At 44.1% G+C, this 24,322-nt stretch overlaps 1 protein-coding gene across 10 annotated transcripts in view; it reads right to left on the bottom strand.

Moving 5' to 3' along the window:
- The window catches only part of LOC113021216 (RNA binding protein fox-1 homolog 2-like), a 51,715-nt gene extending 36,044 nt beyond the window's left edge, over positions 1–15,671 (bottom strand). For 3 of the 10 annotated variants that reach the window (XM_026165734.1, XM_026165733.1, XM_026165732.1), the window contains exons 1-2: positions 14,564–15,671; positions 3,072–3,122 (exon numbers count right to left, since the gene is read on the bottom strand). In XM_026165734.1, coding sequence (XP_026021519.1) covers positions 3,072–3,122; positions 14,564–14,818 — 306 coding nt within the window. In that variant the 5' untranslated portion in view covers positions 14,819–15,671. Of the gene's footprint in view, positions 1–3,071; positions 3,123–8,653; positions 8,965–14,563 lie in introns of those variants that run through there. The other 7 variants (XM_026165726.1, XM_026165725.1, XM_026165724.1 and 4 more) reach the window with 5 other exon arrangements.
- Positions 15,672–24,322: the final 8,651 nt, after the last annotated feature.

A 24,322-nucleotide genomic window follows, 5' to 3' on the forward strand; every position in this document is an offset into this window, starting at 1 on the left:
GTAGCTAGCTGCGTGGGTAGGCTCCTAGATCACCATCTCTCTGCTGCAGCTGTCTTCCTCACACAGATGGAAGTCTCACAAAACTGAGCAAGCGCCAGCCCCGATTCCACTACCTAAACCTCAACCTGAACATTACGCTGCATTGCACCTTTTTCTTCTTGGCTCAGTTCCGTCACTTTCCAACACTGTATTGTTAGGAGGCGTTTAATTTGCAGGCATGAGAGTGCAGTTCCTTGCGCTGCATTTTCATATGGGAGGGACTGAACTCTGCAGGGGGAAAAAAAAAGCAAAAAAAAAAAAAGCCCTGATGCCAAGCATTCAGACATCTGCTGAGTCTGGCTAGAACTGGGTCCAGAGGGATGGAGGGATGTTGGGAAGGAAAGATAAAGTGAATGGACGGAGGTGGTGGTGGTGATGGCAGAGAGAGGGGGTGAGACGGAAAAGGAGCTGGGATGAAGTAGAGGGGGACAGGGACTGAAGGGGGCAATGGATGTGAGCGAGAGATAACAGGATTGGGAGATAAATGGATAAAAACGTTGGGTGGAGGGGGGGGGAAAAAAAGAGCGAGGGATGACAGGATTAGGGCTGTAAGTGAGGAGGATGAGAGGATGAATAGGGGATGATCCTGGGATTAAGTACACAGGCTGAAACACTGCGATAAACACATGCAGTCACACACAAACACATGCACCGAACGTACACACGCAGATGCGCTCTGATCATATCCATGCTGCTGCACCTTGGCTGGAAAACAGACACACATGAATTCAAACAAAGGGCTATATCCATCCAGCGCTCACCAGCTCGTCCAAACAAAGGCCTGTTCTCCAAACACGGTATCTACAGATGATCAGCAGCCCTGCTCAACTACTCTGCAGGACATGTTCACAACAACTGCACCTCCTGTGTGCAGGTTATTACATCTGCTGCTAAATGCCAAAGAAACGCTTAGGTGTGCTGGTTCTGTCTTGTTTGTATGTGTGTCTTTAACTCTGATCATCAACTCTAAACATCAGGAAACCGCGGCCCCAGAGGACTGACCCCCCTTAGAGAACAGGAGACGTATGGCAGCGGCGTCCCCAGTTAAACGCGTTCGTGTTGACGCGGGCAGACCTGCGGGCAGTTCAAATGTGCATAAATAACATAAGACAGACGCATTACGGAGACAAATGCACTGCAGCGGTGAACAAGCCAATCTTGCAAAGCTAGGCTTGGCTAACTCCATTTGCATGATAACCAGCAGTGTGCTGGAGACTCCTAATGTGTGTGCTCAAGGGCAGAATACATTAGCAGGGACGACTTTTTAAATCATTTATAAAACAAATGCAGAGGTATGCCGTGGCTCTGAATTTAACACCGGGCGAGAGTTCACACACGCTGCAGATCAGAAGTGATCTCTCTGCCCAGGTGTTTGTCTTACAAACAGATGGACTCGGGCAGAGGAGAGCCGAGACTGGAATACAAGCTTGCTCTAACTAAGAAACTGATTGTGTGCCCCTGCGGGCAAGCCATCTTAAATAACTTGCTTCCATTTCAGTTTTAGCTCTGTGCCACTTCCCTGCTTTATTTCTCGTCTTCCTGTCTCGCCTTTAATCTCTTGCACAACATTTGTTTTTAATAGTCAGGTTGACATCCACCCAGAAATTGTAATAAATTTGATTTGAAGCACGAAAGCCTGAAATTCTTTTGGTGTCTCCCCTCGCGTTCTCCGAGAGCTGCACTCCCACGAGAGATGTTACCAGGGGTAGAGCAGGAGTGGAGTGCAGGGAGCAGAGGAGGGAGAGGAGACTAAATGAGAGGATGAGGTCTGTGAGAATCTCCATATTGTGATGCGAGGAGGGAGGCTGGGGGGCGAGAAAGCTCACAGGCCAACACTTCCCTCCTGTGGCACTGCCAGAGAGCTGCACGTCCCAAAACACAGCCCTCAGATGCACAAACGCTTGCACGAAGACAAAAAGCGCACACACACACACACACACACACACACACACACTGAGCTGGTTTGAGCTGCTCAATGCGCTCTGCTGCTTGGAGGTAGATAAGAAAATAGTCAGCAACCCTGCCGCTGCACACATAAGTCACTAATTACTGAGAACAATATGCTGGTGAGACATTCAGAATGAGAACGAAACAGAGAATATGAGAGAGAGGCATAAAGACAGAGAGAGAAGTGCGAAGGGGATGTGAACGGCGTTGTGAGAAAAGCTCCGCATACAGAGCGTGCAAGGCGAAGAAGGTGATAGCATAATTTCTCTCCACTTTCTAAGAATCAAGTCTTTGAAAGAGAAGCTCAGTCATCACTGGTTTCTCTTCCATCGATTCCTCGAAGAGAGATGAGCTACCAAAGGTGAGGCAAGGCTTTCATTACCGTCTACATAATAATGTGGTCGTAAAAACAGACTGAATCCTGCTACATATGTGAGGATGGTGAGGACAACACTGCTAGTTTTTACTGTGCAAGAAGAATGACATGAAAGTGGACTATCACAAGTGTAACTTTCGATTTAAAAGGGGGCTGAGCCAGTCCATCTATCCTTATCATATGCCACGTATAGTATAAATTGATAAAAGAAGTTTAAAAGTAAGATCAGGCGTCATCCTACTCAGACAGTGTTTTCAACTCTTGCTCTGTGTGACGTCAGTGAGAGCGGCTATCGCTCATAGGGACACCAAAGGCGCACAGTCGTGTCCAACCTTGTGCCTGTGAGGTGCAGCCAATCAGAATAAGGCTGGTTTAAAATGGAGATCAGCTTGTTTTAAAGGAGCTGCACCGACGATCAGGGATTAAACTGTAAACAAAACTATTTTAGCAGTGAACAAGAATATGGAGGTCAACATAAACATAACAGGTCCCATTTGAAGAATACCAAAATGTTTTCTTTATCCCATGAACAAACAGTGTTTGATTCAAGTGGACTTGACAAACTCACTTCCAGCTTTTTACCATCAGACGACTGAAAGCAGGCGTACTGTTGAGTAAGTCAAGGTTTTGTATTTCATTCATTTTTTTTATTTTTTATTTTTGGCAATTTATTGTAACAGAGATTTGCGAGCAGTCACTCGTCTCTTACCTGACTGTGAGGTTGGTATCCATGGAAACCGGGATTTAAAGGCTCATTGTTCTGCAAGAGACAACAGGAGGGATGAGAGCAGCGTAAGTGGCTGTGCTTTTGAGAAGTGAGTGGATGCAGCAATGGCGCTCCAAAGAAACTTGTGCGTTTTAGATGACAAAAAAATCTCAACCCAACTTGTGAAAGCAGGAGGATTTATACTGTCACAACCCTTTTCTGTAATCTAAAAGCACAAGTCAAAGTACTTCAAGCATTTTGAGACCTTAAATGACACCCAAACACTAGCAGGGGACTAAAGTTCAAACGAGCAAAGACGACGTTCTTGCGTGGGAAAACAACTGATGAGTGAATGAAGTTAACAGTCTTGTGGATGCCGTGACTGATGAACCATCACTGCAGCTTCGCAAACTTTTCTATCCAGTCCCACCAACCAATCAAAATCCACCGAGCCCATCCCTCATCGCCCCTGTTCAGAAACCAGTGTTGTGGTTAATTGCTCTGTAATTACTTTTAATTAGATTATTTCTGTCTCTTTCGCTCCATTTTCTCTGTGACTATTATTTTCCCCCCTCTTTGTCATTTTGCCCCGGCAAGAAGAGCCATTGTTTGCTACAGAGCTCGGTGAAGAGGAGGGGGCAAAAATGAAAAGACAAAAAGGAGGCGGGAGATGGGGGAGGACTGGAACAATGGGGAAAGTTAACTAAACGATGATATTTTGACAGCAGTGAGAGAGATCACTCCGGTACGGTCTAGCCTGCTGGCATGCCTCGAAGAGAAAACATGACCGCCTAGCGAGACTCATGCCTCTGCTCTCGATAAGGAGCTGAGGCATGAGTCTCACTAGAGGGAGAAAGCGGGAAGGGAGGAGGATAAGGGGAAAGGCCTCCGAGGGGGGAAAAGAAAGAAAGATGTGTATGTGTACATGTTAGAGGGTGGGGGTGAGTTTGAAATCTTTTTTAGAACTGCTGATGTTATTCCAAATCCATGTGCTGGTCATCAACCCCCTACACTTTGGCATGAACGCGCCCCTCAGTTCGGCCAGCACTTCGAGGGTGGGCCCCGTAATGCCGCAGCAATGAGAAGGGGCAGATTTGGCTTCTGAAGAGTGTCAACAGAGTTAACCTCCCGGCCCTGACCCCGATGCTGCCTGCCGCGGGAATCGCTCCATCGCTTCAAACGTTCATTCGGCCAATCGAGGGCAAGCCTGCGTGAGGAAGAAGGGGCCGGTAGGACCGCAGCAGAAAGACAACAGAAAGACAAACAGCTTTTAATCTGAAGAGGTTAGAGATATGAAGGCTAAGACCAAAACACAGATGGGATGATGATGATGATGATACACGAGAGAATGAAGAAATGGAAAGAAGTAGTGTCTAGACAGAGAGGGGGATAGAGGGAAGCCAAATGGGGAAAAGTGAGTATGATGTTTTGGTTTAAAAAAAAATAAAAAATATGGACCAGATGTAAAGAATGGAAATAAGAAACCTTTTCTTTTTTTCTTTTGATGCATGAGCTGTAAACTCTTAACTCTGGGCGGGTCTGTCCAGACTCGGGGCCCGTCCCCCCCTTGCTTGAAACAGCCCTTTCTTTGTCTCCTCTCCCCACTTCCTGTTTCATCTGGAACCAATTTCCCCCTCGTGCCTTGTCCCCAGGGGGATCACTCTCCTTGGTGCGCCGCGCTTACAGTGGGAATGGGCAGGCTTACATCGAACGACATACTGACCGCGTGGCGAGCTGCTGGTGCTCGATGCAGCGCATATGGAAATGCAGTAAAGGAGGCCCGTTCAGAGCAGAATTTAAAGTCCACAAAGCCCCAGGCGATGTCGGTGGGAATGACAAAACTCTTTCCTTTTTTGAATTAAATAAAGAAAAGAAAAAAACAACCCACCACACTGCAGTGTGTTTCAAAAAAGGCCTGAAGTGACGATGCGGTTTAAAACTGGAGCTGCACTACTTATTTATTCTTTAAATGGTGGTAATTTAGCCATATGAGAAAAAGAAAATTACACCCAACTACTGGTGATTAATGACGTAAATGTGCATTCTCATCACACTCCCAGTCAAAGTAAGGGTGTAGGCACTGCACTACCAAGGAGGACAACTGGAATGCCACTGAAATCCAAACCAAAATTACCCGTGACCATCAAATTGCAGAGTCGCTGCTGGTTCTACTTTGGGAAGAAAAAAAAAGCGAGAGAGAAAGAGAAAGAGGAGGAGAAGAAGAACAGAAGGAGGGGAGAAGAGGGGGAGGAAGTTTAGCAACATCTGGAATCAATCTGTCTGCAAGAGAGGAGGGACTGGAAGAGACGGATGGGGAGGAAAGAAAGAAGCAGAAGAAGAAGAAAAGAACCAGATGAAAATAAGGACAGACACACAGGAGAAAGAGGAATGTGGGTAATAAGAGAGCCAAAGCCAAGAAAGGGGAGAGAAATAAAGCAGTAAAGTATTCGCAAAATGGAGACAATGAGTCATAAGTGAAGAATGCCATGTGATTTATATTTTCTTAAAGCAGGGTGGGGGAAGGAGCTCGAGGGGTTGAATTTGATACCAAGTTTTTACAGACTCGTTTACCTACCCCCACACAAACCCAGGCACACACAAGCACACACTGCCTTTGCCATATGGCTTTACATCACGTGGCTGCTGAAAGGTATACAAAAGTTTATTCCCGACAGCTTTTTATTAAATAAATACAAATGAACGCAGCTGTGCTGCTTCGCTCGGTCTGAGCCCGTGCAGGTTCAGAGCTGTGCTTTCATGCCTCACTTCTGTAACTTTCCATTAAGTTAATTCCATATAGTTTGCGAGCGAGGAGGAGCCTTTGAAGGCGCCGGCCAGCTGACTGTGGAGGGCTTCAGTCTGCGCTGGCAGGGATCAGCAAAAGCACAGAAAAACCAGTCACACGCTCATAAACACTGACTCGACAGAGGGTAAAAACTAAAGGGCGTCTCTCTTGTTTATTTTCTCTCTCTCTCTGTCTTGCTATTTTAAGAGGAGAAGGAAAGAAGTTGGGAAGTTGCTGGAGCAAATGGGTAGAAGCAAGGGAAAAAAGTGGAGCAGCAGTGGTGAAGGAAGACAAAATGACATGAGGTCAACAGATGGTGAGAGGGGAGGGAGACTAAGGGAGGAGGGGAGACGGTAATTAGGCAGGCCGCTGCAGGCTTCCAGCGGTCCCAAACAGAACAGCCCGAGGAGGTGGCTTTGTGGTCTCATATCACCAAATGTTAGGGGGGGGAAAATAAAAAACACACCTGCTCCCTCCAAATCATCATGAAAAAGACTTTTTTGATATATCTGCTGCTGCATGCCTATGTCTGAGGTGTGGCAAAATAATCTAGGAGGGGTGATTTGACAAATGTCAAATCACAGCTATGCTAACATCTGATCAACTCCACCACCAGCTCTATCAAGTCAACAAAACCCAACCGTGGAGGAGGAAACGTAGACACCAGCGTACCGTATTATAGCTATGGAGAAAAGTGCAGAAGAGCCACAAAGTGATGGATATGGTGGACTCGAGACGGGTGTATTAAAGCCGAGAGACGACGCTCAGAATGACAAATGCATTGGAGGTAGTCAATATGTGAGGACATAAGGACAAAGACCGAGAGGAAGCGCAGAAAGACAAGATGAAACACAAGCTTTCCCGAGAACTGAAGGCTCATTTATCACAACAGCATCTTTTTCACTTTACAGACCAAACTGTGCCCACACAATGGCACCGCTACAACTACCCGAGTTTCTCTCTTTTAAGCGATGTATTTTCTAAAAGAGTAGGAGTCTTCAACACCTCTGATGTGAACTGGACACATTTTTTTTTTTTTTTTGGTGATGGTGGTGGTTCCGACTTTAATAAAATATAAAGCTCGAGGGCACTTCACTGGGTGGATTTATTGATGACTGTTTCCTCTGTACCGACTGTGTGGATTTGCTAATAAAAACAGATGACCTAGGAATTGGGAATTATGCAGGTCCCCGTACGTCTCCGCATGAAGGTTCCTGCACAAGAAAGCACTCATCTATAGCTGGACCACATTGTTATTTCACTGAGTTATATTATCTGTTTGCCCATCTGTCGATAAACCTGTCCTAATCTTGTAAACGAGATCACACCTGCTCACTTAAACTCAAGGAGAAACCAGTCAGATTTGGGTGGTTAAAGTTTAAGAAAGCATCTGCAAACTTTACCACCACATTTTTGACCAAAGAAAAATCTTATCATTATTTGGTACTCATTACAATACTATAAAGAATTCCAGTCCTTGTTTCAATTATAAAACTGTCTAAATAAGAAACATAAAATGCAACTACTAAAAAGTGGAGGAAGAAAAATTCAATTAGCATGTTTAAGCCTCCTTTGAAACAGAGCAGCTCTAAAGCTCTGCAGGCCAGCTTTGAGTCAGCTTTCAAAACCAGACTGAGAACGTATGATTCATTATCCTGTTTTTATGCAAATGAATCACAAAAGTGGGCTACCTTGATAACAAACAAAACATTTAGGAGCCTCAAAGTTTTAAGAATAGCAAAAGTTAAGCGAGAGAGGCCAGTTTCAGTTTAATTTTGGCTAAAGACCAGCCACAGTTTGAGTATACCGGTAAGCTATTCTATTCTAAGCCAGCAGCGTTGGTGGTGAAAACAAACAAATCTGTGCACATACTGTTAAATTCTCCATTTTCCTCTTCAACTTTTCTTTTTTTGGATTTGGAATCCATAAGTAGGGGGGGCTCAGGACTTTTCATGTAAGTGTATAGACCCATGCTAACTACTCAAGACTACCTTTTTTTTTTTTTTTTTTTTTAAATTACAAAAAAGTCTGGCCCTTTGGAAGTGAAATATAAAGAAATGGCCCAAGACTTTTGCACAGTATCAAGAAAACGTGAAAGAAATTTCACTACATCTAGAACAAGCGTCACCTTTGAACTCAAGGATGAAGCGATTTAATTTTACCGCTCAATGGTCCTACACCCCTGTATCTCACAACTGTTTGTCCATTCATTCCAAATAATGTAGAGATTACAATCAAACATCTATTAGGTCAAAATGGTGGTGTTTAAAATAACCTTCTAAAGGCATTTACAATTTATTTGAAAAGGTCACGTGTCAAGTTTGGACAGACAAGGCAGTTGTGTAACTATCTAAATATTGCAAGTGCCAAAAGTGTTTACTGGACAAATGTCCAGTTAGTGATTTAACAGATGTGAACTCTTTGTTGCCTTTATCACAAAGTAAAGCCGAGAATTTAAAAAAGATTTGATGAATGTTGTAAATAACACAACACAATAGCAAAAGGATCCAACTGTTAATGTGGCACAACTTCAAAGGTCAAACTGTAAATTAACTAGTACTGGACTAAGCCACCAAGTTAAACGCAATTCATAAATTCCACCAATAACCTGCACAGGTTGCTTCACTCTTCTCTGTCAGATCTAATTATTGTTTCAGTCTGCCGAGGCAGAGCTCTTAGTGCACTGTGGACATGCTTTATGCTGTAAGGCCTCATTAATAAAAGCTTTAAAAGAACTAAATAAAAATCAAAGAAATACAAAACTATCGCAGTGCATTCAGCTGAAGTTGGGAAAACTCACATAGCAAACCAGGGTATCATTCATAGACAGCTGTGATGGGTATTGTGGCAGCACATCGCAGATGACCCCCATGTAAGGGAAGCACTGAATTGACATTTGGCTGTATGTGTGGGAGGAGATGGGAGCACATGTGACAGTTTGGGGGCAGCCTTGGGGAGGAGCTATGCTGGGTGGGGGAGCAGTGGCATGATGACTATAAAGGGAGTGCTAGCATGAAAGTGCCATGTGAAGGAGCTGAAACCAGGAAATCAAGTGAGAGACAAAGGGATCTCAAACCTATCCGGTTGTTCAGTGATGACGCGACGAATCCTACTTCCGGGTCTAAAGTAGTCTGCGTTTAATATGGCTTTTGTGTTGTTAACATGTTTAATGCTATGTATTTTCTTCTATTTGATCTCAAAAAGCTCCTAAAACAGTCAGTGATCACTGTTGACCTCCCTCGGCTTTTATTACCGCTAATCATTTATTTAAGCTCAGTTTTTAAAACCTTAGGATGTAACTACAGCCCAGCCCATGCAGCAGTATATGAATGACTAACCTCGTATTGTGGATGGATTATCTCAGTTGTTCTCCTGGCTGAAGTTTGGTCCTTTTACAGCATCCTGCCATGCGATTACATTTGTTTCTGACCACCGAGAACACTCACGGTAACTTTTATCGAGTGGAAAAAAAAGTTAGCTTGTTTATATTATGCTAACGTAGCTGTGTCGCTAGCGGTCACGCAGCACATCATTATATACCAGCTAGCCCAACTTCAGTAACCCTACAAACGTTACTGCTGTTTAGTTTTCTGTCTTCATTTATGCTGGAAGTGATAACAGAGCTGTACGTTTTAATTTGTTTCCAAAACCCCACAGTCAGGACATGCTATATTGTATTTAGATAGAAGCTAGCGAGCTAACTCCCTGCTAACTTCTAACTCCGTTAAATGTCATAAATTCCGTTTTCATGGATGCCTGGATGTTAAACTCAATTGTTACACCTGGTAGAGCAGAACACTGATCATTTTATTAAAGATGAAAGACTTTAGACAGTTTTTCAACTCTTAATAATGCCATAGTGATCGTTTGATATATGGACCTGCAGCGGAGTTTAGACCCAGACACGGCTAGTGACGTCAGACTGAACAACCGGATTCTGATCTCTTTATGAATGGTGGCGTCCTTCTTTTGTCTGCTGTCGATGCTTGGGTAATAATGCTGTTGCGTAGTGAGCTGAGCTGAACACAAGAAGGGAGGGAGAAAAGAGGAGTTGAGCAACTGCATATGGGGAATTTTAGCTTATCGTTGCTGGTTCAAAAGTCAAGGGTGAGTCCACTGTGCTGTGGCTCAAAGTTTAACAGCAATCATTAACAGCTGCACAGCACCTAATGCGAGACCAGGTTGGGACTGTGTGACCCTCTGCAACACATGTTAGCACATTAGTATATGCCGAACACACAACTGGTCCCACACCTCCCCGTCCTCCTAACACTTTCCACTTCTGGGGATATTTCTTCTTAGCATAATGGCAGCTGCTGACTTCTGGCTGCTTGTGACTAATGATTTTTTTCATTATCAGTGAATCTGAGTGTTACTGTTATCTCAAGTCATCTTTTAAGGCTTTAATAGTCTTAAAATTGAAAAATGTGCATCGCAGCTAAACAAAAACCCTCTGTCCCTTTCAGTTTACAATAATGTATGGAGGAGAAAGGCAGTTAATCAACCCAATTGGGGAGGATGGAAAAAAAGAAAAAACTACTGATAAATCATGATCAAACAAAAATGCAGATTAATCTTCTCTTCACTTATTACTTGCCAACAAATCATTTTGTTTCTTCCATACAGGGTTTCCTGTTACCTCACTGACACTTTTCCCTGTCTTTGCATTTCTTTTTTCATCACTTTTACTAACCACTAATAAGTCTAGCTGTGCCAGTCAAACGAAGTCAGTGTTAAATCCAGGGATTACGCTCACGTGCAAACACGCAGGGATGAATAGTTATTACACACTTTGGGGATGCATGCACAGAGGGTGTCTTAGTAGTGCCTGCAGAGTGTATGCAACAAAATTGAGGGCATGCAGATGTGCACATGGAGCCTCGTGTTTACCACATTATGACAACAATGCAATCACATGGACCCAGGCAGACCTTTGGATACATGCAACACACATGTAACTTGGCAACACTTATAATTGATTTTAATAGCTAAAGGATTTGGGGTTGATCAGCTTTTACACATCTCACTGGGGAATGCCTCAGCTGGAAAATTTTGCTGTAGCTACGTAACAACCACAAACCCCTCCATAACCTACAGCATAATCTGAAGCGTACCTGCCCAGAAATGTCACTATAGGTTGGATTGGCCCATTATTGTGATTGGCCTGTTCAGCACAATTGATTCATCGTGTGCATTTTCGACTCGTCTTTTGCTGCAATTGATGAATTTTTCAGCGAGAAAATGACAATCATCCTCTCACTATAAGGAATAATAATCATAACACATCATAATATATGGACTCACAAATGTCAGCAAAGGAAAGAAGATCACCAAAACTATTGGAATGGACATGAGGGAAATACACAAAGACCAATATTTTTGCCTATGATGCACAAAAAAAGAAAAAGAAAAACAACAAGCACGGGGACTCTGGAGGGAATAAAGTCCACAACCACACTTTAAACACATAATGAACCAACACAAGCATAAATGCGAGCAACAACGTTAGCCACTTACATGGTTTACGTTGTAGGTTTGACAAAGACCCCCCGCAGCAGTCTAACGCAGGTCTTACAGTAAGCTCCAATCAAAACTCCTCACACATGCAGAGAGAAGCACAGAAACTACCGCCGGCAGAAATAACAGACGCAGTAAAATTTTACACTGCACTAAAATGAAACAAGGGCATATAAACTATTTAAACAAATTGTTAAATGTTCAGTTTTACATATTTTTAAAATATTTATGCATTTTTATTGTTTTTGTCATGTGGCTTTGAGGGCCTAAGGGGAAAAAAAGGAGGTGCAATTACGGTGGGTACATGTAATATTGTTGTGATATCCAAGGTTCATGAGACTTTAAAGTTCTTGTTGCAATTTACTTTCTTGCCTGGGCTGCGGGGGTATTCTTTAACGTCTCTTTTCTCAGGCAACCATCAGCTCTCATGTTTGCAGCACAATAAGTTCTGAAGCTGCTCAGCAGACTAAACTTTAACTTCACTTGTTCCACGAGAAGTAATGATTCTCAGTGCTATGGATGCTGCTTGTGGTGAACACTATGAATAAAAAAAAAAAAACGTGCGCTATCGGTGATAATCTTTTTCAGTGATCTGTTCATACATACCGCCCACACCCCCCACCCCAACTCCACCCTGGCCCCATTAAAGCGATCGCTCTGGTTAATGCCCTCTCCTAAATGAGCTTTGATCTCGTTAGCGCGACACAAAGCCTCTTTACTGCCAACGATAGGACAAATCGGCTCTCCGAGAAACGCGGAAAGAGGGAGAGTTGGATACTGTACTCCCACTACCTCAGCGCAGACAACAGTGCTGCCTCAAGGGGAAGCATCAATAAGACCAACAGAGCGTACCAAACATACAAAGAAAGAGTGCATAGGGGGAGATGAAGCAGAGGGGAAAGGGGGGAAAAGGAGAGAGGAAAATAAGACAACACAGCTGGGAAAAAGAAATGGATATTCCACTGATTTGAGTGATGGGAGACGGGCTGAGAAATGAAGACATTATCAAAGATGGCAGTGGGGGAGATAGATGGGGCGGCACAGAGGAAAGAGTGAATCCGGGGGGGGCTTGCCTCAGTGGCACGCTGAAAGCCTGTGAACCAGGAGTCAATTAGCAATCTGGAAATATGCCTGGGGGGAGGCAGGAGGGGGACAAATCAGAGGACAGATAAGGGTGGGGGGGGGAAGGGGTGCAGTTTGTATGAGGTGGAGCGGGGGAGGAGAGCAGCAACAACAAAAGAGGGGAGGCTGCACTCTCGTTTATTATTACAGTCCTGATTTGCAGTCAGCCTGGAAGGTCAGAAGTATACCAGCTCGAGCTCACTGCAGGAGCCCTACAGTAATTGCTGGGTGCATTTAGTTCAAGGAACATCCACTGGAGTCATCATCTCCATCGCGAGCAGCCATGCAGCGCCCGAGAGCTACTCGATACATCCCCTCAATGTCATTTTCCGATTTATTTATCCTTTGTATAAAGTGTCACTGAGCTGATTATCGTCATTCAGGCCCTGTCCTCATGCTTATCTCTCCCACAACTGATGGTGTCATGCCTGCCATCCATCACTTCCCTCGCATACTTTATCATGCCGCCTGATGGATGCAAACTAACCGCTCAGATTTTCACTCTGCCATCAGTCTCCTTTATCCCACCTCCCCACCCCCACCCCAAAATCCCCACATCTATCCATCTATCAGTCCCCAGTCACACCTCTCTCTCTCTCCTCTAATCCACTCGCACATTGTGCCCAATTAAACCACGATCCTCGCTTTCCCCTCTTTATCCTCCACGTGCAACCTTCGGCGCACTCTCTTTCTCTTGCTGTAGCCTCATCCTCCCTTTTATTTCATTTACACGACCTCACCCCGACCCCAACAATCAATACAACCGATGGGCAGCGAGAATCCACCACATGCCGCCCTGCTCATTGTCACATCATCTTTGCCAGCGGGCTATAACCTTTTCCCATCATCAACATCCATCCTCTGTGAGGCTCACTGAGCATCACAGCATCACACTTGGACCTTTCTGTCTTTGCAGCGGGTCAGCTGCACAGCCCATTGAAGCATTTTACCAGTTTCCCCAGGATTCAATTACCTGCAGACGACCTCAAGTCGTGTCCGCCTGCCCTTCGACTACCGTTAGAGCAGTTTCCCTGGTCTTTGAAAAAGAAAAAAAAAAAAAACAAAACCCACCAGACGTCAGCTGAAATTTTTCTCTTGTACTATTGCATTACAGGGGCACTTCAAAGCATGTGTGTGTAGGTGTAGGAATGATGCGTGCTGTGTGTTTGCAAGAGAGAAATAAATAGCAAGAGATCCAGGCAGAACAAGTGAGAGGTGCACCCTGCGCCTCGGCAGTTCTCTAGTTTACTGTAACGTACACAGGTTGGTCCGGGGAGGCAGGAATGGACGCTGATGCTTTGCTGTCTCAGCAGTCGAGTCATAAAAGCAAGGGAAGACCCGTGTTAAGGAGGGGCCCCCAGAGACCCTTCGCTCCTTCAAGCTCAAAAAAAAAAAGGCTCTGTTCTTTGTCTTTCTCTGTGGTGACCCCTCCCCCAATCCTTGTCTGCCTCTCTCTTTTAACACCTAGCGACAATCATGGGGGGGCACGGAGCCATTAAATGCCCTGCATGTGTGTGTCAGGATTTCTGAAGACTCACTGACAAATTATCCGCACAGTTCAAAGTAATTTCATCCACATAAGTATAAAAATACAAAATCCCTCGCAACATGTGACAAAGCACTGGTTTACCTTCTGTGAGGCAGGCATGATGAATGGCTCTGATCTTTGCCGTGGTGTCTGGGACTGTCATAGCAATGGAGCCTGGATCATATTACCTTTGTCTGGTTTGGTAAGAGCAGCACCAAGAGGAACAAACAGCAAGCCTCGATAATCACAGCAAGCAACGCGTTTACTACTGAGACACTTTTCCTGCGTTTCGCTTGTTATAATTAAAGGATTTGCTGTTGCAACGATGCATGATTATCAAGAGGGGAAAATGCGCGCGTGGAGGGGGGGCTGTCAAAAACATCATCCTTCCTAGCTGATGCTTAGAAGCAAACAGAAAAAACAGCGAAGAAGGAAAAGGAGGGCGGATGATACTGAGTTCAGTGAGCAGCATTTGTAACAGATGGAAACAAAAAAGACACAGATGTGAGAAACATATCTTTTGTGTTTACACTGCATTCATACCTGGCCAATGTCACCGACAACACTCCCGGTCCCGTCTATCCTTGGTCTTTTGCACTCCGCCCCGGACAAGTCAGTGAGGGCAGCGGCAGTCTGAGCGTCGGGCTCCGGATCTCCTCTCTTCATCCCTCGGACCACGGCTGGACCCCCGGCCGCGTTTGCATGGGGTCCGGCTGCTGTATCAATGTCCCTTTCCCGGTCCATTATTGCCCGACTAACGGGTAGCATAATAGATGCAACGTCGGTCGACATTAACATTGGACGGGAGACAGTCACCAGTCAAAAGTCTCTTTGGCTTTTTCTTTTCTTTTGTTACCTTTGCCTTCTCCTTTTGGTTTGTCCACGGCTCGATATTCACAATGGATTTGGCTTTTCCCAGACAGATAATATTGAACGGATTTTCATCAATATACACAAGCTTGCACTGTTTATTGTCTAACTTAGCCTTAGCTATGCGAGACACCCCTTTAAAACCATGGCAGAATCCAACACAAAGCACATTAAGTACAGTTGTCCCTCTCTTTCTTTTTTCCCCCTGAAAAAAGAAAAACGACGACAGTGTCCTATTTTAATAAAGATCACACGTCCGACTCTCGGATGCCTGACAAGCTAATTAGCTAGCTAACATCGGCTAGCCTGCTAGCATTACATTCCGCTAGCTCTCTTTATAAATGTGGCTCGGAGAGCACACTCTCGCTGCCAAGAATAGAAAATGTTGGAAATTAGCTTCGCGTAATACTACTCCTTCTGCGGGGCCAGCCAGTCACCCTCTCCTCTCGCCCCTAAACGCGTGGGGATTTTTTCTTTTGCAGTGAACTCCTCTGTGGTTCCTACCAGCTTTCCCCTTGAATTCTCTCCCTTCTTGTCCGTTCCCTCGCCTCGGTCTGCTGTGGATGAGTCTTGGCGTGCGTACCTTGGCTACCGACGAACACGATTTCCTCTGGTCTCAGTCCCAGTTGGTGTAACTCGTAGTGTGTAGGGAGCCCGAGTGCGCTGATCTGCGGTCAGATTTGCCCGTGAACACCGGGCTCGCGGACAGGGGGAGTGAGGTAAGGCGGGCTGGTCTGAGGTCTGCCTTTCCTCGGTCTCCTTCTCCTCCTTTTTTCCCTCCTGATCCCACCACCTCAGAGCTCCCTCCTCCTCAACCCTCAGTTATTTATTTATTTTTTTCCCAGTTAATATAAAAATTGCACTATTTTGCAGGTCGTGACGATGCCCAAAAATTATTATTTTTTGCGCCTAAAATTACCTAAAATGTTAAGCAGAAAATAAATAATAATAATAATGAATAATAGTAAAATATATAAATATTAATGAAATATCTCAAAAACACAAAAGCCACATTTTGCTTTTGAACAACATATGATTATTATTATTTTTATTTATTTATCTAGTTCGTTATTTTTATTGGGAGTCAGCTACTCCCATTGTAACAGTTTTGTAGCAAAATACGCCTCCAACATTTGCAAAAAGGAAACCTACATAACCACATAAATGAAAACACGCAGCTAATAGCCAAAGGCCTAAAGTACTTAAATAAAATGGGAGGGGGGGGGATTAAACAAATCAATCAATCAAAGGAGCCCAAAACCGGCCTTTCCACTTTCGGTTTTTAAGCAACGCTTCACAGCACAGTCGTGTTTCTTAATGTTGTTGCGCCCCCTTGTGGGTCTTCAGTCACAAAGCGTCCGATAGGAAACCGCTTTCATCCTGACTACCGGGCTTTGATGTTATATAATTCATACAAAAAGTAACACTTATCAAATACAGTTGCTGATGTGAGGAAATGTTTACAGTGACCAACCAACAGAAAAAATAAATAAAAATACTTGAGCCGTAAATCCTGCACCTCACCTGACTGCCTTAAAACAGATGATCGCAGTCACTTTCTGCTCAGCTGTCTGTGTCTAAATGTGTGTCATGATGGAGGTATTGTATGTTTATGTGTGTGTGTTTCCCTTCATCTCTGTGACTCACTCTAACGACACCCTTGTCTCTACCTGTCTCCCTGCCACCCACTGAACCTGCAGTGATTGACGGCAGTGAGGTCACATCACTCCTCCCGTCTGCCTGTTTCCTATCAGAGGCAGAGGGAGCCATTACTCAGCTATTACTACCAACACGGACTTCATGGGTTGTGGAAAAATAGAGCAAAATATCTGTTACGGGAAATGACACTTTACTGAGATCATTCTTCTTGATCTTTTGATGTCCTCTGACCTGTGTTTAATCCAGCTTTAAGAGGTCACAGGGCATTTCAGGAGGAGGATTCGTTACTCATTTAACAGAGTTTTTTATTTGACTTTGTCTGATTCCTGCCTACTGCTATTTATTCTATATTGATGTCACTTGCTGAGGGTAGTAGTAGGCATAGTTTATTTGCAGATCTCCAGCTACACTCACTGGCCACTTTATTGGGTACATCTGTTCAACTCTTTGTTAACACGAGTACCTGCGTAGCCAGTCACATGGCAGCATTTCAATGCATTTAAACATTTAAACAGGTGGGTACATTATGTCACTCAAGAATCTGAGTGTGATTGATGGTGACCCTTGATCTCAGGACTTTCCCTTTGACCTTTTGACCTTTCTGGAAGCTTGTCAGGTGTGAGAAGCGTGACCAGTTGCCGTCACAAATTTCCTACCACACAGAAAGGAGCACAGTTCATGATTGAAAAGCAAACATACAAGCAAGGAATTACTTTCATCTTTTCTACTTTTTCTTTTATCCACACTTTGGAGAATTAAGCCTTATAGAAAGACCTACTTGTTAAAGCAAATTTAGAGTTACAACTGTTGTTCACTACAGGGAATCGAAGCATATTCTTTGTTAACATGTATCGCTGTCAGGGTGTGGGTTCAGGAAGCAGACCCCAACGCAAGACTCTTCCGAGACAAAGCAGTGAATTTATTAACAGTGATGACAACAAATATATCCAAATCTTCAGCATTGTGGCTTTCCAAGGTGATCTTCTCGATTCTCCCCACACAGTGCGAGTGTTTGTGACAGTGAATAAACAGTTTCCATATCTGTGCTCTAATCTGTGTCTCTAATAAACAATCAGCTGCAGCTGGTGACGGCTTATGAGCGGCAGTTGAGGCTGTCTCCAGCGTGGGAACACTTCCAGCTCGAATGATCACCCGGCGTCCAAAACTTCCGGGAGTGCTCGCCAGAATTTCAAGTATTTCAGCTGCCAATTTTTACACTCGTGAGTCTAGTATATTTTTCTCTCTGTCTCTCTCTCTCAGACACAGACACACTCAGACACCACCGTTGTCATTATATAGCTTGCTGTTGAAACTGACGCTCAAATTTCCAAGCACCTCCTGAACACCTCATCCTTTTTTTAACCCATGGCAGCTGTACTTTATTACCTTTACACATATGACTGGAGCAGAATTTTGAGCAAGCAATAAAAACCTAAGATTTTAAGAATTATTCAGTCAGTATAGTATTTTGTTAAACTTTATGGCATCATTGTGATATCCAAGTAACCTCTGAAAAAATAAGTAACTGAAAAAGTCACTTAGATGAGTGATGAAACAGTTCTCCCACTCAAAACACCATGTCCAGATGAACAAAATCCCCTTTTTGGGAAGTATGTTTTTAATTTTAATCAGAGATTTGCGATCACTGCTTCCTACTTGGTCCACATGATGGATGACTCTTTGATGTCCTCAGACTAATGCGAGCAGTCCTGTCCTGTGTGGAGCTTCACTACATTAAAGCTCCACACAGCGTCATGTAGGATACGAAAGCTGTGGTTTGTCCAGCAGAATGATGCTGCTGAACCCAAACTGTTTCTAATGCTTGTTCTTCCATACTCTGGGATTTTGTCCAGAATAAGTGAAAGTAACTATACAAAACATTTTCTAAAATCAGTCATCAGACCTTTTACTTTGTTTAAATAGTAATAGGATTCCTCACATCATTTTCAATGTTTTCATGGTGCAGGAAGTGGAGTGATCCAGACTGGATGTGCCCAGGATGACCCTACATACAGCTCCAGCACAAAAACCAAACTCCCAGAATGAAAGGCAGCAGGCAGCAGTGGGGATACTCATAAGTCTACTGTTGGAGCTTACCAAACTGAATCAAACACGTTCGGTAATAATGATGTAGTTGAAGCCACATAACAGAGAACTGTTTTCTAAATCCTAAAAACGGAAATACCTCTCACCACGGTGGCCTCAAACTCAAACTCCAGACAGGCAACTCCTGTTCGGATTCCCTGTAACACAAAACATTCTGCAGTGAACATACTGACCCTGATGTGGTGTTAAGTCAGCCTGTGGACAGGTTGGTGACCTCATTAGGATCTCTGAGGACATAAGAAGTACAGCAATTACCAGTCAGGATGCTGATTAGCTAGAGATCGGACCAGGGTTGAGAATTAGAGGAGTATACTGACCATCGCTGACGGGTCAATTCCATAACCAGTAGTTTTTAGACCCATTGGTCATTTTGTGTGTGGCGTACAGGCCTAGCATGAAACACTGTGATTTTGCTCCAGTTTTTTTGCTCCCTCTCCTGCTGTTGTGTGCAGCTGTTTGTCCTATGCAGTTAGGAAGAGACAGCAGAACTCCAGTGTTAGCCTGCCTTTGCTGTGTGGTGGCTGTATATGTTTTGATGATTTACTCCTGCTCCATGGAGAGGAGTGTATCTGCTTTCATCTAATCTTCTTGACATTTGTTTAGCTTCTAAGTTTTGCCTTTTTCTCTTGATGATGAAAGGGGCTTGTGTGTCTCTTTTAGTTAAGATTCACTTTGTTTTCAGCTACTTCCCCAGATAACCTTGGACACCATGAGTTAGCACATCTGGAGAGATATTATGTACCTTATGTCAAACCAGTGATTTATAACCCTGGTTTATAACTGAGGAAATAATAAAGGAAGTAGTAAGAGTTAATAACAGTTATAACGTTTTATGAAAATCATCACATTATGATATTTCTGAACTTGGTACTAATCAATAATCATATGTCCAAAAATAATAAATAAAATAATAAATTAAGACAACTGCTTTTGGGGGGCTGTGTGTATGTGTGAAAATGTGTTGAACGACAATAAAAAGGTTTTTCTTAATTAAATCGGTGCTTTTGTAACAACAGAGGCCTGTGAGGACGGAGGGAGCTGGAGGCTGCATGCCGCACTGGCATTGGAAGGCTTTAATTCATTTTACTTGTGTTTTTTTGATTCAAAAAAGGAAAATCTGTCACTGCCGAGCGGCCAAAAACAGGTAAATGGACTCAGGTGCAGACAACACTCAGAGTTGCAAGGTGTGGATGTTACGCAACTGTTTATTACTGCAAATAGAGTGACACAAACTGTGGGGTGAACAACAAAATGCAAATGACCTAAAACTATGAACTAAGGGCGAGAAGTAGAAAAATCCTCTGGAAGGGAAACAACCACTAAGAAAGAACTATTAACTAAAGCAATACTAGTGGGCACAGGCCACGAAAGTACACTATGAGTTAATTCATACAAAACTTCTTGAACAGTATCAAACACTCGGTCAATGAAACAAGCTAAAGTTTCTGTGTTAAGTTATGAGCTTATATACACACTATGGCACAGCTAGACATCACTAAAAGAATCACACAACAAAAACATGACCATGAACTAGACGTACGCTTTATGTGCCGTGAAAAAGGTCCTGGGAATTAGTCTCATGCTGTAAGGGGAGCAGCTAAGGAACCCGACACTGGGTAAAATCCCGAGCGTGAACCCTATGCTGCAGGGGAAGGGAGGAATGCAAGTGGAATGCAAGTGGGGTCAAGTATTAAAATGTGATGGGCAGTGATTAGTAACAGTCTTAGTTGTGCAGGCGGAGGCGAGACGTAGATGGGAAAGGAGAGGGGTCCGGGTGAGGCGTGAACGGAGTCCAAAAACACAAAAACTGTTGCAAGCTGGCTGTATGTCTGTGTCTATATGTCAGGTTGGGTGTCAGGCGCCACCTCTCTGGGGACATCTCAGGCCCTCCAAGGTTTGGAGGCCTATCTCCCCCTACCACCACTTCCCCTGCCAGTGGCGGACCCCCTCAGACATCGGTGCGTTGGTGGTTCTTTGTGTCCGGGGATGGGCGTCCAGGTACACACCGGCTCACTCCTTGGCGGCCGCTTATCGGGGCCTGGAGCCTGGGGCTCGCTCGGGCCACTTCGGAGGTGGGGTGCCCCCGGCCTCTCGGCCTGGGGCTCGGTCACTCAGGCGCAGCTGGCTGCCGGCGGAGCTCACGGGCGCGTCACTGCAACTCCCCCTGGCTTCTGCTCCGCGGCTGCTGAGTGAGCCCTCATCTGGGACTCTCCTCAGCTCTTTCTGGGACAGTGGCGCGGCTGCCCCTCTGTTGGTCTTCCTTGGTCTCTTGTGTTCTGGGGGCCTCTGGATGTCTGGAGTTTTGATCTCCTCCATACCTGCTTCATGCCCTGGAGGATGGGGCTGTGGCCCCCCCACACCCTCTAGCAGATTATTACATGAAGGAACCTTTAAAAAAACAAAAAACAAGCGCGTCCATGCTCACAGGTGTACACACGGGTGATCACACCCACAAACTACACCCTTTTTGGCTCCTACCTCAAAGCACACTGTGTTCTGTTGATCTTATGTGCTGCACAATAATGTTTAATATTTAGTATTTACTGTCATATTCCCATATATCATTGTGATGTTGTTTATTCTATTACTCTTGTTCTCTTCTGCTTGTTTTCTTTTTTCTTTCTCAGCAGGTGATCCAGGTGATCGATATATGCATTTTTTTTTTCTCTGCCCGTTCGGTTGGTTTTTGTCTTTTGCCCTTCTCCCCCGTCCCTCTTCTCAGCTGTTTCTCTTTCCCTCTTTCTTTCTCCCCTTCTTTCCCCCAGTCAAGTCTGTCCCGTATTCAGTAAGTGAAAATAAAATAAACAATAAAAGGTGAATCAAATGGACCATTACGGCAAGGCTGGGATGGTCAGTTTGGTAAAGTAAATCCGTTGGGCATCTTTCTTTGCCTTTAGACAACAATTCTGATGGCAAAAGAGCCAAACGGGACAGGCCAAAAAAAAAAAACAAAAAAAAAAGAACTGCTCACTCCTGATTGGACACTGAGCTGCACCACCTTCTCCTTCACTCCTCCATCTTACTGTCCTCTGAGCTCTCTCTCCTTCATCTCCAGGGAACGAATCAGAGTGCGAGCACCCAACCTGTGGACTGTTAATCTGCAGACAAGGAAGAAAACATTTACAGTTCTAATGTTTCCTATTTTTGCTACATTAGTACATCACTGACTTTTCTGTTTTTCTGTGCTGAGGGTGCATTCTTTTTATATTAGAATTAGTAGAGTTACAGAGGGTATATAGAGTGTGAACATAAAATAAGAGCTTGATTAGGCTGTAGAAACGGATGAAAATCCAGTAAAGTGAAGAGTGTGTGTGTGTGTGTGTGTGTGTGTGTGTGTGTGTGTGTGTGTGTGTGTGTGTGTGTGTGTGTGTGTGTGTGTGTGTGTGTGTGTGTGTGTGTGTGTGTGTGTGTGTGTCTGGCAGGAAGTCTGAATATAGCTTGTGAGCTTGTGAGAGACGTTTCAAAAGGAAAACAGAGGAATTAGAGAGTGAAAGTGCTAAGAAATAGTAATGAAAATGATATTAAATAAATGTCTTAGTGTGTTAATACAGGTGCCCATGGACTTGGCTCAACCTCAGATGAGTACAGCGGCAAAATGATAGATTAACATAATTGGAACAACAAACAGGCCAGGCTTTGGCTGAAATTTTACAGCTTCACCTCTCATCCTGCCCTTATCCTGAGAAGAAGCTTAAAGGACAGTCAATCTCCTGATGAAGACAGAAGACAGACAGAACAACACCGTAGATTTGAAGAATTAACAGCAGGCAGAAGACAGTACAACTGACCTAAAACACTGAAGGGTCCAGCAGCATGTATGTTAATGGAACATGTGCTCTGAATTACAAGCTGGAAAGTGTACCAGTGACATGACTGTGTGAAAGCACTGCATTGGACTGTCTGAGTTCATATTTGCCATGCTGGGAGTTAACCGCCAAGAAAAGACTGAAAAGATGAAGAGAGAATGAACAGAGAAGAAGAAACGGCTGATTTGGGCCTGTGTTTGATTTGGGAGGCCACACAGGAAGCTGTGAGAAGAGGGGACGAGGACCGGTGAGAGGTGAAGGCTGGACGTGTTCAAGTGAAAGTATAGGAAAATTGGGTTGAAAATTGAGGCTGAACTTGTGGGGTTTAGAAATGTCCAGAGCATCGCAACAGAAAGGTGAATTAAAAAAAAGAGAGAGAGCGGGATGAAGAAATAAATAAACTAATAATACATAAATGAATAGAAAATCTTTTGTATATGGCGAGGTGCTGTGGGCACCTAAGTCTTTGATAGTGTAGAATTTTCAAGTCAATACCATGGTTGCATCTACTGAAAATCTCTGTGAAGCTTAAATCTCAATGACCTTGACTTCAAGGTCAGAGGTCAACTTTTCTGAAAATCAGAGGAGTTTCACATTCATAACACAGGTATGTCTACTAGGAGGCTGAAGGGAAGCACTATATATTTATAAACAATCAAAAACAACAATTATTACACAATTTATTTCCAATTTGTATGGAATTTATTTCTGTAAAGGTGGTGTTTTAGGTCTGATTGAAGGACTGATGTGATGGTAAGGTGTCCGCTGCTGCGCTTTGAAGATTGGTAGGCTTTTTTTTTTAAATTTTCACAAGAATTGCTACTTCCCCTAGAGTTTTGGCCACTCCAACAATCAGAAGATTTCCCTATGAGCAAGCATTTAGCGACAGTGGGAAGGAAAAACTCCCTTTTAAAAAGGAAGAAACCTTCAACAGAGCCAGGCTCAGGAAGGAACAGCCCTCTGCCACGACTGGTTGGGGTGGGGGGAGTGAAAATTTAAAAAAAAGAAGCCAAAGTGATCATTTTTGGAGCAGCTTAATTAATTTTTGCATTGTAATTTGCTGTTAATGTCATTTTCCAACCCCAGTTTGTATTTTTATCACTTTTGTCCAGGGTGGAAGATGCCATGCTGGAGACTGATTCAGTATGGTCTTTCAATGTTGATACATGGGAACCTGTTAGAGAGGCCAGGGCTGAAAAAGGGATGCCGGAGAACCTGAGAGGGTGTTATCCGCTGGTGTGCATCCAAGGCCAACATCTCTTTAATTAGGCTGACAAATAAGCGTTGGCCAGCTTCTGGTCCTCGTCTAAACATCATTAGCTGTTCGAGGTCATCCAGACGTGTAAGTATTATGTATCTTGTCTCCAGGGATTCATGTCCTGTCCCTGGAACAGAGTCTTTATATTGTTCTTCCGTCTTAAATGTCCAGCGCTGTTGTTTGTATTTGTCTCCAATGAAATAGTTTTCAGTGTACACGCCAGAGTCTAGCACATGATCTGGTGGCTGACCCTGAGTCTCTATGATGAATTTCAGATAATCATAGTCATTCTCCGAAGGGTAGAGTGGCACCCCTGTAGCAAGCTCCACAGCCACCAGCCCCAGAGACCACATGTCACTTGCTTCATTGTAAGGAAGGCCAAGCATAACCTCAGGTGCACAGTAACCAACCGTCCCCACAAAGTCACCAGGTATCACTGCAGACGCAGGACATGCGAGGCCAAAGTCTATAAGTTTGACTTTGATGGGAGACTCATGGCGGTTTACAACCATGATGTTTCCAGGTTTGAGGTCAGCGTGCACTATTCCCACAGAACTCAGGTGGGACAGAGCATTTGTGATTTGACCTAAAATTGGCCTGACT

This window comes from Astatotilapia calliptera, chromosome 4 (assembly GCF_900246225.1).
Source record: "Astatotilapia calliptera chromosome 4, fAstCal1.2, whole genome shotgun sequence".
NCBI lineage: Eukaryota > Metazoa > Chordata > Actinopteri > Cichliformes > Cichlidae > Astatotilapia > Astatotilapia calliptera.